At 32.5% G+C, this 16,735-nt stretch overlaps 2 protein-coding genes across 5 annotated transcripts in view; one reads left to right on the top strand and one right to left on the bottom strand.

Annotated features, from left to right (window-relative positions):
• The window catches only part of LOC148621302 (carbohydrate sulfotransferase 15-like), a 28,617-nt gene extending 21,650 nt beyond the window's left edge, over positions 1–6,967 (bottom strand). The window contains exon 1 of one of the 3 annotated variants that reach the window (XM_088575470.1): positions 6,812–6,967. The gene's annotated coding sequence lies outside the window, so the exon portion shown is untranslated. Of the gene's footprint in view, positions 1–5,233; positions 5,321–6,641; positions 6,751–6,811 lie in introns of those variants that run through there. The other 2 variants (XM_088575471.1, XM_088575472.1) reach the window with 2 other exon arrangements.
• A 443-nt stretch (positions 6,968–7,410) lies between these two features.
• LOC148621301 (Fanconi anemia group I protein-like) overlaps positions 7,411–16,735 on the top strand; it is a 48,318-nt gene continuing 38,993 nt past the window's right edge. For both annotated transcript variants that reach the window (XR_015921145.1, XM_088575469.1), the window contains exons 1-5: positions 7,411–7,426; positions 12,191–12,349; positions 13,427–13,502; positions 14,743–14,873; positions 15,381–15,466. Coding sequence is in view for 1 of the 2 variants with exons in the window: in XM_088575469.1 (XP_088431595.1) it covers positions 12,266–12,349; positions 13,427–13,502; positions 14,743–14,873; positions 15,381–15,466 (377 nt within the window). In the remaining variant the exon portion in view is untranslated. The remainder of the gene's footprint in view (positions 7,427–12,190; positions 12,350–13,426; positions 13,503–14,742; positions 14,874–15,380; positions 15,467–16,735) is intronic.

Raw genomic sequence — 16,735 nt, 5'->3', positions numbered from 1 at the left:
ATACCCCGTAGATTTTAAAGACATACTGCACCAAACTTAATCAAGATTAAATTTCAAGTGAAGTGCTAAACCAAAAAAAAATGCCCACCTAGTGGTACATGTATCTATCATCTTCGAACATGTTATAAACTAATAAGCATGTGCATAATACACATGATAAATACAATGTATATTGTATATTGCATTGTATTTGTGGAAACGAGGATTATCTTTACTTTGGCCTATTGCCTAAATTAATATATACTACATCCACAAACGAGAATTATCTTTACTTTGGCCTATTGCCTACATTTATATATACTACATCCACAAACGAGGATTATCTTTACTTTGGCCTATTGCCTACATTTATATATACTACATCCACAAACGAGGATTATCTTTACTTTGGCCTATTGCCTACATTTATATATACTACAATGTACAGATCATTAATATCACACTTTTAAAGGTCCATTTGACCCCAGTATTACATTGTAGAAGTGTCACAAATGACAAAACAATTTAATTTGAAATATAATGAATAATAATAGACATATTTAGGTCACTGTAAGGGGGATTAAACTGTGAATGCCAACAGCAAAAACAGTGGTAAAGTACATTTTGTGTACAGTTTACAAATACAGATTTTTTTTTATAGATATACATGTACACTGTATCAGTCTTCAAAGTAAAACTGCTAAAACCATATTTTTAGAGAATACTTAACACATAGATATTACTGGCCTATAGGTGGAATTTTTACAAGCACAGCAGCATTTTTACAAGCCTTTGGCTTTAGACTACTGTTATAATGTGAAAACTGATATACATATATTAATCCTTGTGTTTGTCCCTCATCTCCCAATTGGTTATAGCTTGGCGGTCTAAAACCATTTTTTTTTATCTACCGACCTGATTATAATAAGCAACTGTCTGTAATGAGAACTGAAAAAACAATTAAACCCCTCGAAGCACTTTTTAAGAGGCTGTCCATGAAGAAACCAGGCAGTTCCTATAATATGGGTTCACATGGTAAATTTTATCCCATTGATTTTTTTTGTTCCAATGTTTACATGATACTATAAAGATTTTTTTGTAAATCAACAATGGATGGCTCAGAAGAAGATTATTAAGTTCCCCAAGAAAGCAACAAAATCTGACACAAAATAAAAGAGTTATCTCCCTTTTTCACTGAATTACAATGTCCACTATGTAATATATTTCTCTTTAACCATTTATCAAAAAGCAACATTCAACTGTGAGGTATGATGCATTTGTATTATGAAATGGATGAAATTTGTTAGAAAAAAATTTGTCATGTGCCACCAACTGCCTGTTTTTTGCATGGACACCCTCTTAAAAGTTCTTTTGTTTGGGCAGATAGACAAGATTCTTAACCCCAAATGCTCCAAAAGAATTTCACCATCCATCCAACTAGATGTAAATCATTGTTTTACAGATCTTCAGAGATTTTCTTTCGTAAAGTTTTTCAAAAACTAAAGAAAGCTGATCTACTGCCTAGCACTTAATTTTGGAAGAAAAAAGGACAATAACTCTTGAACTGTAAATGAAATATACACTATTATCTATTAGTTAACTTGACTTGTATTTAATGATTTAATTCTTCAATTATCATTCAAAAACAATAAAACAATAAAAATTGAGAAACTATATATGTATATACATGTAATGTACAGTATATGTACAAAATTTACAAGAACAAAGATTCATTAAAAGTCAAACTTGGGTTAAATACTTATACATACAGAATAATGGCCATTTTGAAGTGAAGGCAGAACATATCACAGCGAACATGAAAGGGTCTAGACATTCAAAGATGACGTCATTCTGTTTATAGGCATCACAGTCGATTTTACATACATGTACATGTAATGTTGTCATTGCATACTGCCTATAGTTGTTAGTATCACTACAGTAACCATAGATAGAAAATATCAGGAAGTAAGAGCTTTTGAAAAATGATAAAGTTGTTGACAAATTGATTGTTGGTAGATTATAAATATCTTTATAGTCTCTGTTACTGGGAACATTTTTTAAAACAAGCAATTAAGTAGCACTCCAGCTAAAAATCATGCAAAATGTGATTCATGACTGAAAAGCCTACATATTTTAATTTTTGATATTTTGTTTGAATTGTCATAGTAAACAGAAATTAACATTCAGTTTTTCATATAACCTGTGTTCTTAAGAGACAAAAATTATACAGAATGCACCGTAGATTTCAAAATTAAGGGAGATAACTCTGTAAATGACACTCAAATACAATAGTATCTATCTGGTTTTCAATGTTGATTATCTCCTAAGAGCAGACAGATTGGAATGAATAATTACATATATCATAATATAGACCCATAAAACAAAAAATTAATTAATTACAAAAATAAAAATATGTAGCCTTTTCTGGGTTGTATCACATTTTTCAGATTTCGCATGATTCTTACAAAGACAGCTTGTGAATTTGAAGAGGCTCATTTTTGTCTACAGTTGATCAAACTAGCTATAAATTAAATTTACATTACTCCTAGAGTCAAAACCAATTTAATCAAGTATAGAATAAGTTTGTTTTTATTCAATAGCCACGAAAATATAATCTTATTATACAGCAAAGGAAATCTTTGCCAAGACATCTTTTGATGTTTGGCTTTGAAAGACGAACTGAACCGGTAGTTAGTCTGTTCCTCATAAGACATAAAATGTACCAGTAACCACCTGTATATTAACCCAATGATGGATGTTATTCAATCTTTTACTATTACTTCAAGATGCACATTATAAAACAGATAAACTTGTGATAAGAAGAACCTCAAACAGGTTTTAAATTACAGAACTTAAGCTAATAGACAATCCAAATGAACACACATGACTTGTATACATGACTAAATAGTGTAGGTACATATATATTATTATACATGTACATATTATATTTTTTTCAATGTTAGGATTTTCCAGAAACATGATTTAAGTACCATTCTGAGTAAGAATCAGGCAATGTGTGGTATATCATTTTCCCCAATTTAGTCATTTTAGCCTAAAATATATTCAGTACATCTAGAAAACAACCATAAAGCTATTTAAGTTTATCCGGAAGCACCTGTGGCGTAGATATTTTAAAAAATTTTCCCGCCATTTTTCTGTAGTGCATTTCAACTAAATTTGACCTATCAATATCTTAAAAAGGCACTTTTCACAAACACTTTGATGGTTATTTCTGGTGGTTATCAGGTATAGTTAATTGGTTAATGTAATAAAATCTCTGCATTTTTTTCTTCATGTACCACACCTTATATACATTTTGCCCAATCCTTATATGGAGAAGCACTTAATATAACTACATGTATATTAAATCATCAGGTTTCTGGAAAATCCTAACATTGAACTTATTACATTATACATATACCGGTACATGTATCATAATGGCCAAAACATTCTTTCATTCAGGTACATGTACATTTTGTAGATTGCATGAACCTAATTTAACAAAAGAAATCAAGTAGAAAAAATGCACTACTAGTCTTATCTATAAAATTCAATTTACATCTACATGTACCATCTTAACCTTTTCCTCAGATTACATAACATGTATATTTTTTTCATATTTTCAAGGTTACTTTTACAAGGTACACATGTACTGACACTGCAAGTACAAATAAGCTTAAATTTCATACAAAGTTGTTTTAGTTTCTGGCATAGATATACTTATATGCAAAGAACAGAGTACATGTATATGTTTACATTGCACCTACATGTATAAATGTACATGTTTTAAGCTTAATACATTTATACAGCATAAACTAAAGTTCCAGTTAATGTAAACAGGAAATTTTCACAACATTTAATTTTATAGATTTCTGTGATCAATCTACATGTGCAGTCTCAGTTTCAATGTCACAACCATTCCTCAAATCATATATTCAGATGTCCTGCTAGGCCAAAAAAAAAAAATGTTGTGTTTCCCATCACCCCTCTAAAATTTTGTAGGGTCGGTAGGTAGGGATTTTTTTAAATTTAAACTTAATAATTTTTTTTTTTAAATGAAATTAGTGTGACACCAAACTCAGAATACAATAAAAACCAAATCAGCAAAAATTAAACATACAATAGACTTAGTTCATGGCCAAGAGCACACTCATACAATGTATGCATGTTTACAATCGATACATGTACCAGCATTTCTATCTCGTTATTTTGTCAATCTAGGATAGAAAAGAAAAAACATTTTTGACTTTATTTTCTTCTTTTTCTTATCGATAAGACAATTGGCAGGATTTTTAATTACTGTGAAAGTGTAATTGTCAGAGTTAGAAATAGTAGCCTGCCCGCCAGCCCGAGACTGGCTATTTTTTGGCAGGAGTGGCTAATTTTAGCAAAAATCAATATAGCCATACAGTAAATGTATTGAAAAGTTGTATTCAGGACTGGCGGGAATTTGAGTTTGAATTTGAGTGAGTTTCCTACCCAGTTATTGTTCGTGGGGTACCAATTTTCGTGGTTTTCATGAGTCTGGTAAACCACGAAATTTGATTCCCAACGAAGAGGAAATTTCCCATTTGTCTATGTGATAGAGTTTCCAATCCATGAATTCAAGAATCCATGAACTGACATTATTTCCCTAAACCATTAAAATAATAATAAAATAAAATAGAATAAAAGTACCTTTACAGTATTTTTTTTCATCAAAATCATGAGTGAAATCTCCCTCTTTTCAGCTTTTCTAAGAGGAAGATTTAGCATGACAGGCCTTACTTGCAGAAAAAAAGTGATAATTCTACTAGAAATCCAAGTACAAAGATTAAACAAAGATATAAAATCTATGATAAGGGTTTCTAATCAAAATTTGAGTTATTAATACAACAAAAGGATTAATCATTTGTTGATTGTTTCTCGATGATTAGTATGTTACATAAACACCATATTTATATCAATTTAATAAGTCATTTAGATCATGTGACAGCTGGTGACGTCTTACTACAAAGATTGCAAAAAATTAAACTGTCACAAAAATTTATGGATTATACAATCCAACTAGCATACATACTACTCCTGGCACTAGCCTTTGATAGATATGCTGGAAGTTCATATTCAATTTCACAGTCTCACATTAAATCATTTTTCTCTTCCTCTGTAATTTACATAGAATCATCAGATATTTTCTGACACAGCTGAATTTTGTAACATGTACATGTATATAAGCAGAGTCTTTGCTGATTGATTGGTCGATGTGTTTGCTTACCTTAGAAATAATTATAAGCTTTAGATAACCTTTTTCCAACTGGGGTTTATGAAAAGATGTTTATGCTATATACATGTGGCTTTAAACCATAGTGTATAAATTAAACACATTTTAAGTAGTACTCCAGCTAAGGATCACGCAAAATGTGATTCATGGGTAAAAAGCCTACATACTTTTATTTTTGATATTTTGTTTGAAATGTCATAGTAAACAAAAATAAACATGTGGTTTTTCATATAACCCGTGCTCTAAGGAGATAAAAATTATATAGAATGTACTGTAGATTTCAAAATTAAGGGAGATAACTCTGTAAATGGCGGTCAAATACAGTAGAATCTACTGTATTTTCAATGTCGATTATCTCCTAAGAGCAGGAAGATTTGAATGAATAATTACACGTCATAGAATAGACCCACAAAACAACTTAATTACAAAAATAAAAATATGTAGCCTTTTTTGAGGTGTATCACATTTTTCAGATTTTGCATGATTCTTACAAAGACAGCTACTTAAAACAAAATAGTTATTTGGTTTTTATTTAGCTTACCTTTCATGCTTGCTTTGCCATAATGTCAAGTAACAAAAGAGAGAGAAAACAATAACTGTGAGATTAAGAAATCAAAAAAGAACTTCAAGTCCGACATACATGTACTTGTATATGTAAATACAACTTAATATAGATTGTAGTTTACTAACACAGTACAGCTTTAACTAGCCACTGTGAATCTGTTAATACAAAAAAAAACCCAAAAATTCTGCAGCTACATGTAAGTACATGAACATATATGTGTACATTTTGTATCTTAGAACTTTTGTTAGAGGCCTTGTTATATGGATATTTATTATCATGCACAATACATGAACAGAGGTACGTTAAAAAAAATCTTAATGAAACAACGGACCACAATGAATAGTGCTGTAATACTTGGATTCAAATGTACTACAGATGTGGATTTACAAAATATATCTGTACACTGTATACATGTAACCTTGGGTATAGCAAAACTCAATTTACCAAAACAATTGGAATTTTTTAATAAACTGTTATTATAACTGCCCCTAAAAGATGGGCAATGTGCCGTATTACTGGTAAAATGATCATTACAGGCTACATTTAATATACATTTGTACATACAGTAGGAATATTAAACATGTATGCCCATGAAAGAAGATCAATTCAAATGTGCATGCAGGATGACTAATTAAGAAAAAAAGTTTTACTGAACTGTTTAGTTCAGAATATAGGATTGGCTAAACTATTTACAGACAAAATACTTTAAAAAAAAAATAAATCAAAACAAAGTATAAACTACAGGTGTACATGTATATACCTACATAAAATTTAAGAGCAAGTAATTGAATACAGAAGTCAAAACAGAAAAGGTTGGAAAGCATGCATTCAACTTACCAGCTAAAGCCATAAATACAACAGCGGATAGGGTGATCGCAATCAGGCGATGTTGTTAAAAGTTCTGGGGTTATTGAGTGTAAAGTAGTAGTATCTCCGGAAGTGATTAGTTTAGCATTCGTGAGGGGGTGATTGAAATATCAAAACGTTGGATAATTTCGTGTACTCACCTTAATTAACAAGGTCAAAAGTCAATGAGCGGTCAACTAAGGCCTTCACATGGAGCTATGTTGTAATGTTAAACGACTAACCAAACATCAAAAGACTTTGTCGATGGGAATCACGCTAGTTTAAGTACATACATGTGCCCACTCAACTGAAAATAAGAATGGTCAGTCCTTTTACGGTATAAATATTGTGAATCGTCTAAATATTTTTCATTGCATGCTATCAAATAAAATGAAAAAATGTGTATATTTCGATTTAGTGAGTATATGCAAGTAAGTTCTTTAATATAAATTAAAATAGTAGACAAGACAAATTTTTTATTCCTAAAATTTTATAGAAAACAAATTGTCGATTTGCATTACTATTTCCATTTGATATGACTGATAACCAATGAAGAAGTGACAAAATTATTTTGATTGATTTATTAGAATATAAATAAATATAGTAAAATGTGATTCCAGTATATTTTCTCCAGTTTCTTCTATCTTTTCTTTTTTTAAATTCTCATTTTCTTTTTTTACTCGGCTAATAATATGCCCATTGCATGTTTAGATTTTTGTTATTCTTTTCGGTACATGTTTATTTTGATATGAAATTTACGCGCCAAATCTCAAAGGGTAAGGTATTTTCTTTTATGTAGTGTAACAAAACTATGGTACAGTAGCTACACTTTTAGACTACTCCTTTGTCCCACGCTTAAGTTTAAGTTGAAGGCTGTGCATATCCAATGTTCGATTCTCAGCTGATTCTAATGATTTCTGGGAATCAAACATGGAACCCCAGACTTTGTAACTTTCCTTTACTTGCTGACCTATTCCTTCACTCTTATGAGGCTGACTTTATAGCTGATCTGATCAGAAAAAAGAATATCGTTTAGCTAGATCCTTCAATCTCAGTTTCCGCTATATAGATGACGTATTATCTTTAAACAATCCTAATTTCGGGGATTTGATACATCGCATCTACCCAAAAGAACTTGAGATAAAGGATACTACAGACACTGTGAAGTCAGCCTCATTTCTTGACCTACACTTAGAAATCGATGGTAAAGGAAAACTATTGACCACAAACGTGATGACTTTTCATTCAGAATTGTCAACTTTCCTTTCATCTGTGGCAACAACCCTTCGGCTCCTGTGTATGGAATGTTCATATCACAACTCATACGTTATGCCAGAGCTTGCTGAAACTACGCAGACTTTTTGTATCGCGCTAGAACTCTAACAAATAGGCTTCTGGAACAGGGTTATGTTGCTACAAGATTGAAGTCATCACTACAGAAGTTTTATGGTCGTCGTCATGAACTCGTGGATCGTTATGGTGTATCCATCAGCACCATGAAAACCGATGTATTCAACTGGTCTTAGTTTTTCTTTCCTTGTTTGTCTACCCCGGACTTGACTTTTTATGAGCAACTCGGCGGGTGTTTCTAGAAAAGCAGAGGACGCTTACCCTACCGGTGCACCTGGTCCATGCTCCCAGTTTTTAGTGGAGTCCGAGTTGCCCATTTACTTTTGTTACTTTGTATGTATGATTTTAGTTACTTTATGTTCTTTGTTGTGTATTTCTGTTTTCCATGTCTGGTCTTTGTCCCTGGATTACATTCTTTTGATTGCCGCTATAACCTTGCTTCCCTTGATTACTCATTGTAACGAAAATCCAGCTAGCGCCACTAAAGAAGTACTACACTATATTTATAAAGTGAAGTATTTTTACCAAAACCTTTGGGTATGTTGGGAGGAAGCCACTGCTCTACTGTTTCACCAAATTAATATTCCAATTACACTACAGAGTCAGTGAGCCCCACCCATATTGCCAATTTACGCTGACTTAGGGGTTGAAAATTTCTGAAGCCCGACGCCTGGGACTAAAAAAATTGCACCTCCGACTTGCCGTTTTTCAATGAAATAAGTCCATCAGTCATGGCAAATCTAAAAAAATAAAAACTATTTTTTGAACGATTTTGTTGTCATTATTTGTACCATGTTTCTCGATCTGTTCCCTGACCTATAAATAGTTATAACTTTTATATTTTTAGAATGGGTATTCACTTTATTGATCCATTCTCAAGTCTGAATCACACCTGCGCTTGATCAGACGCATTTTTGACATACTACAAATTTTATTAATCAAGTGCAAGAATGATAAAGATCAAATTTTTTTAATAAACTTTTGAGGACAGTATCGTTGCTCAATTACACTTTCACGGTAAAAAAAAACGCAGAAACGGAAAGCTGATGACAAGGCATCAGACCTTGAGACGGAATCAATTGACAGTCTTCTTCCCTGCAAACATAGAATTATACATAAGAATATCAGAAAACAAACTTGCATTTACATGTATATCGATTGGGACTTGGCACAACATTTTTCGGGCTTAGTGTGGTAAAGATGAAAAAGTCCAAGGCTCAGGTCTTCCCAAAAAATTTTCAACACCTGGACATGGGTTTTAAATTAAAGTAAATTGTTTTACACTTTATTTTGTAGCTCAGTGATTTAGCTAGCGCTCATCATTTTCGCCATTTACAAAAGGATTTCGTAAATGACGAAAATTTTTAAGATCGTTTTCGTCACTTAAAATTTGAAAAGTGTATAAAAAAATTCCATTCATAAAGTATTTCAGATAAATTTTCGTCACCTTAAATAAAAATGTTTAAAACTCAATCGTCACCCGACCTTACACTTTGACAAGTTTATGACCCCAAGCTTGGTAATTACCTGGTCAACCAGGTGTGAAATACATTTTATTGTTGTTAACCTGGCTTCCCTGACATGTGCATCGATAATAATTCTTTAAAATAACAACAATTTATCGATCGTTTGATCATTAGGACCACAAAAGATAATCCCAGGGTTCTCACTCAACTTCAGCCGGTCGTTTTCGACCGCTGAAAAAAGCCTCAAGTTGACTCGAGTCATTTCTGCTTTTAAGTATGTTTAAAATATAACTTATATATATATCCTTATTTTAAGGATTAGTTGTGTTAAACGATTTCGATCTTTAATGGATACCCACCGATTTTACTCCCATGTAAAAAAAAAATCCTTCATGAACCTCGCAACAGATATATATATATATATATATATATATTTATATTTATATATAGCTATCTATTTTTAGAAATTTAAATGCACACAAAAACAATGTCTCCAATGTGTGACTGGTCATCTCATGAATTTCCATTAATTTTAACGCAATAGCGTAGAGTTAGGAAGTATTAATCAACATAAATATTAATTTTACGATTCTCTTTTCTTGAAACGAAATCACAATGATTACGAACGTCTTCAATTCTACTCATGATCTGGGGACAAAGGTCACTAAAAAATTACCACCCAGCAGTAAGATATCACGCAGCAACCGCTTACAGAGTGCAACATTCTACAGTTGACTATGCCAATGTGGCCAACCTCCTTTCTATCTGTCTAGTTTCTGCGTTATCTTCTGGTGACTGAGAGGGGATTTAGTAGGTGCTATCTGATTAAGACCTATTTAAGGAACAGGCTCAAGGTTTCATCAATCAATTCTCTTCTAAAGATCTGTCTCTATCCTTCTGATTTGAGGAGTTTTAGGTTGAAGAGGGCTTTTGAGGTGTGGTGTTTGGCAAAGGACAGGAGGATTTTCTCTTATTAGTTGAGTGTCAGATCATACCATAATAGTAGCTTATGTCAAATAGTAGCTATTTTTAGACTGAATGCATCAAAGCTTTGATGTAAAAAAAATTGTATTTTACTATTTTTCTAATAGTAACTATTTTATTTTATTAAGTAACACACGTTTTCTTATAGAAAATAACAGTTATTTTGTTGTAACATCTATTGTATTTATTGTTATGCCTGTGTGTAAACTTAAAATGAATATATTAAGAGTGTTTATGTCTTTAGTTTATGATACATGTACTACTGACTATTTACAAAATTCTGCTGCCCATAATTTGTCGTTCATGCTCTACGGAAAAGTGACTAAAGCACTCAAATTCCTAGCTAAAACCCTGGTAGCTATATGTACATTTGTATAATACTGTTGCTCCTTCAACATACTTGAACGTGTGGCAGAACTACAGATTGGTCTAATTATACTGAAATATACAAATGTTCATTCTTCCCATCCATCGTCAGACTATGGAATCAGCTACCTGAACACACGGTTATGGTACATGCCCTTGAATCCTTGAAGGGCTTGCGCAGACTAAATAGACATCACACCTATCTTATTGATTTTAACTACATTGTAGCACAACACATACAGATTGCAGTTTCCGCCATGTTAATAGAGTACAACCTTTGTCATTGTACATGTACATATATTTTTACACCCTGCAACAACGCTGCAGAGCTAGCCCTGCACTAAACGGAGAGAAGAAGAATTAAGTACTTCTCTGTCTAAGAATCAGGCAATATATATATGTATAAGGTGTGGCACATGAAGGAAAAAAAAGCAGAGATTTTATTGCATTAACCAATTAATTATACCTGATAACCTCCTGAAATAACTATCAAAGTTTTTGTAAAGTTTGCCATTTTAAGATATTGATTGGTCAGATTTAGTTGAAGTGCACTTCGGAAAAATTATGGGAAAATTTTCCTGCACTCTTTCCCTATGTAAGCAGTCAAAAATATATATATCACAGATGCTTCAGGATAAATTCAGTACATCTAGAAAACAACTGAAAAGCTATTTAGCTTTTCAGTTGTTTTGTAGGTGTACTGAATATATTTTAGGCAAAAATGACTAAATTGGGGAAAATGATGTGCCACCCATTGCCTTATTCTTACACAGAATGGTACATGTACTTAAAAGCATTGGAGAAATTTCTGTTGTGATTCACAAGCACTTTTTTAAAAACTTTTGCGTCATGGATAAGTTTAACTGGAAGAATATACAAAATTAAATCATTCAATGGGAAAAAAAACAAGTCTGCTTTGAAAAAACTAATTTTGTTTGATAAAACTGCCTTTGATTGTTGCATAGTTGACCTTAGAAAAGTTCCATTTACACCTATTTTATAACTTGGCAACCGTTAATGGGAATGATAACTTTGGTTTTGATTATAAAATTCATGGGAAAGCTTTCATATTTCTTCTGAAGCCTTAGTGTAATTGATCATTTTGTGTGTGGTCTCTTTGCTACATGTACATCACCTCATGTTAATTTCCTTTAAATTTTAGAGATGGTGAGAGAATCTGTATCCTACAGAAACACATTTCTTCTAGTTTATGTTGAAGTAAAGCAAATGACTGTTCGAAACTAGCAGATAAGCCAGTCAATGACTGGCAGTTCTTGCCATTTCATTGAGGGTTGTATTGCTCTTCAGAGAAATTAACATCACATTATGTTACATGTATCACTGCATGATTTTTATTTTTTTATTTCATTTCAGAACACTTCATTTGTTAGACATCAAGCAAAGTCTGACAACATTCGTATATCAACATCTCCATGAAAATTTTGAAAGATGGACAAAAAATTAATCACTGCTGCAAAAAATGAAAACATTGATGATTTATCAGAAATTTTACAGAGTTTAAGTGAAAACGAGGTAAGTACATTGTACATTGAAAAAATGTTAGGTTTTATGAGACCAAAATGATATTGTAGTCTTGTTTCCTGCTACCAGAAAATAAAGGTAGGTACATGTAGTTATGGAAAATATTTCATTTTTTAAAATATTTAACATTGAGTTAGTGGGGAAATGGTGCTTGAGCAAAAATGGCCATTATATTTAGAGAAGGCACAAATACATGTAAATAGGCAGATAGGGTAGGAGAAAGCAGACTTTTTTTTTCTTACAACACAGACAAGATCTCTGTCCAGATTTTTAGTTAAACCATTTTATCGCATCATAAATAATCTGGTAAAAAAACACCATTTTTTCCTGATTTAGGAAAGGGAACAAATTGGAAATGCATTTCAGAGTCACCTTTTTTGTTTACATCCATCTTTTATAATGTTTAGATGATTTGAACATATTTCAGACCTGACAAAATCATTTTTCAACCTGTCGGACATTTGGTCCGGCAACCTAACAAAATCTGCTGGACCGAAAAAAAGCAGCCACGGACGGCCAACTTTCCATTCTGGATTAATACTCCTCATTTTATTTTTCCTCATATTCCTGTTGATGAACTTTAACCTCTGCATCAGTAAGCTTCCTCTTTACGGGCTTTCCAGGGATGGCATCCCTATTATATACTAAAGCTGGAATCATTTCTCTGATCCAATTTAAATTTGCCTCGATTCGGATGCCATCTGTAAACTGAAAGTTCTGATTGAGGCGTGTCTAATAAAAAAATTTCTGGACATCTGGTCTGGAAATTACCCAAATTTTACCAGACCGGGGGTTAAAAGTACCGGTCATGTCCAATGGTCTGATGATTTCACCATGACTGATATTTTTATTCATAATATTTGTTTTGCAAATCTTTATACATTTGTACATTTTGATGAGGTCATCTGATCAGAAAGTAGAATGGAGTGTTGTTAGCTCCTAAATGTACATTTGTACATACAATGGCCAAATAGAACTATTAGAATGTCTTGTTTTAATTAGATTGACATAATTTCACACTTAAGAATTTGGGAAGTGAGACTGATTATTTTGTTATTTTTATTTTAGCTGCAACAATTCATTCATGACAGGGCTGTGAGAGGGAGAGGTGACCCAATTGAGTTTATCAGAGTTGTTCTCATTGGTAAGATGAAAAAAAATATAGATATACTTGTCCCTGCTAGAATTAGCTCACATAGAGCTTTGGACACCACTTTGTGTTCTATGTTATTCAGCATATGAACACAGGAGTAAGATTGCCTATTTCAAGTTTTATTTTTAAGTAGCTTTCTTTTGTAAGAATCATGCAAAATCTGGAAAATGTGATACACCCCAAAAAAGGCTACATATTTTTATTTTTGTAATTAAGTTGTTTTATGGGTTTACACTGTGAAATATGTAATTATTCATTCAAATCTTCCTGCTCTTACATGTAGGTGATAATCAACATTGAAAATCCAATAGATTCATTGTACTTGAGTGTCATTTACAGAGTTATCTCCCTTAATTTTGAAATCTACAGTGCATGCTATATAATTTTTATCTCCTAAGAACATGGATTATATGAAAAACTGAATGTTAGGTTCTGTTTACTATGGCAATTCAAACAAAATGTCAAAAATAAAAATATGTAGGCTTTTTACCCATGAATCACATTTTGCATGATTCTTAGCTGGTGTGCTACTTAAAAACTATTGGGTTAGAGATAAAAGAAAGGACCATCCATCTTCAGCTGAAGTATCAAATGAGTTGTAATTGTATGGAGATTCTTCATTAGAGTTATTGCCCTTTAGATTGTTTTCAATTCTATGAAATATCATTTGATAATATTCCTATGACAGGAAGTTCTACATCTGACTAGCTGAACAGTCAGGCTCTTTAAGGGCCTTCAGTTTTGTACATACATGTATATTGATCTGCAAAACCTTTTACAGCTAGTTGAAGTAGACCAGTTATAATTTCAATACAAATCTACATTTAGCTAGCTTAGTAGAAGTCTGCTCTACATTATACCAATGTGCTCTACTTAACTACCACAGAACACCTGTGTGATCTTTTGGACACTTGTCTATTAATTTTGATTAGCTTTCAATTATGATGACCTTAACCTTTAAATTTGCCATCCACCATCATAATTGACATCTGTTCAAACTATAAAGACAGTGTCCAAAAGATCACACAGGTGTTCTGTTGTAGTGAAGTAGGACACATTGGTATAATGTAGGGCAGATTTTTACCTAGAGAGCTATTGAAATTAGAACTGGTCTATTTCAACTAACTGTAAGGGGTCATTGTTAGCTTTTTAGAATGATTGGAGATTTAAAGCATAAGGATCTCCTAATGGTCAGACTATTGTTTTTATTGTCCTGAAATTATTTTTATAGGTTCTTGTGATGGGCAAAGCAGATCAAGTAAAACAGCAGTAAATGTCTACAAGTTTTGTACTGAGTTCCTGGAGAAAAATGAGATGCAAAATAAACTGTCTTCAGACTTAATAGGGCTGCTTATGCTACAGGTAGTGTCATAATTTGGTTTCAGGGGATCTCCTGGCTTTAGACCAATATTGGCCCCATAAGATGGATATAGGAGTCTATGGAAATATTCAGGATTTCAATGGCCATTTGATAAAAAAAATGGGGCCCTTGCAAAATTTTAATGGGCCAGAAATCTCTAAATGCTGTCATAAGGGCAAAGAAACAGTTTACTTTGGTGCCGGCCAAATAAATGATCAGATAAATTCATGTATCTCAATACATTTTCCCGTTAAATTGAAAGGGCTCATCCCAGGATAATCCCATTGGTTTTTTATTGAGACTTTGAAACTCCTATTTCAGTGTAGGTAGGTTTTGTCAAAATTCTAAATCAGGTAATGACAAGAAAGAAATGTGTTTGTCAATCAAATGAAAATTCATTGGTTTTGGTGAAAAAGAACATGTCTAAACTGATTCCTTTCGGTCTGAAACATTTGTAAGGATTGGACACATACAAATGATTTGCTCACCATTTGGCTTATCTTTTGTAGGTTGATTCATTACCTAGTACAGCAGTAGTAGATATTGCCAACATATACATAGACCTTGTAAAAGGGGGACAGATACAATCAGGAAGGTAATTTCATATTTACAGACACAAGTTTCTTTGACTTCAAAGGGGAAATATGTTTTTTTATAATCCTGAATTTACTGTTACGGTTCTTTTTGTACTACAGTCGACTCCACTTAATCGCATATCGCTTAATTGCATATTTCGGTTATTAGCATAATTTTCTCCTGCACAAAACCATTTCCTATTATTCTATTAGGGAAAAAATCGCTTATTTGCATAGGCCTTGGAGGTGCATTTCGGTTTATTGCATAGAGAATTTTGCCTCGTTCAGGTAAAGACAGGTTTTCTCAAATTCTATTTTAAGCCTTCGGGTCATAAATATGTCAATCATATTTATTGTTGTAAAAACTAGATTATCATCAATCAGGAGGTGTTAATAATGGATTAAAAAATCATGGACATAAAAGACAATATAAATGATTTCTAATTACAATAAAATAAACAAGCACCTAGGTGAACAATGACTTCTGACGACATGCCAAACATCACCTTATGATGCGGCTTGAGGTTCGGCGTGGGGTATTTTTTGTCCCTATTTAAATTCTTCCGACTACAAATGATTATCAATGTATATTTAATTTTCTTTAATGAGCTGAACAGTTTTGAGTGAGCTTGGGTTACTAGGCATAAATATCATACGAAAATTAAAAGTCATTCATTCAGTACAATGTCTAATGAAATTCAACTACCCTAAGGTGCCCCATACTATCCACTCTTCATAGGAATATATCGAGGTCAATGACGCGTATAATACACAACTATCAGTGTACAATGAACAGAGGAATAAAAACACACAGACCATTTCAAAAGCCCAAAAACTGCAAACATTGATGATTATTATACTGAATCCTGCCTGAAATATGAAATATGGGATTTGGTTTCGTAGAAAGGTCAGGAAATTACTTGACTATTTATAGATGAGAAACACGTGGTTTTACTTATAAATACACACAGCGTAAAGAAGGTCAATAAACAAGACAAACACAATATATATTATTATTTATTGATAAAAGAACAATACAATGAGAAGGTCTATAACAATTAAATACCAGATCAGAAATGTTGAACAGTGATATCCCTGGTTGATCCACAGTATCGTCGTCTTACCTGAACTCGCACTTCCGGTAAAATCGTAATTTCGGTTATAAGAATAGCCCGGTTATTTGCATAATTTTTACTGGCAAATAGGCTATGCAATTAAGCGGAATCTACTGTATATGTTTACTTCCAATTTTGACAATTTCCGGTTTTTTTTGGTTGGCTACGTAAATC

This window comes from Perna viridis, chromosome 3 (genome assembly GCF_037379345.1).
Source record: "Perna viridis isolate PV_CMFRI_1.1 ecotype Kerala chromosome 3, ASM3737934v1, whole genome shotgun sequence".
In the NCBI taxonomy this organism is placed as follows: domain Eukaryota; kingdom Metazoa; phylum Mollusca; class Bivalvia; order Mytilida; family Mytilidae; genus Perna; species Perna viridis.
Note: the sequence above shows the minus strand (reverse complement) of the source record. Positions and strands in the feature narration are given on the sequence as shown.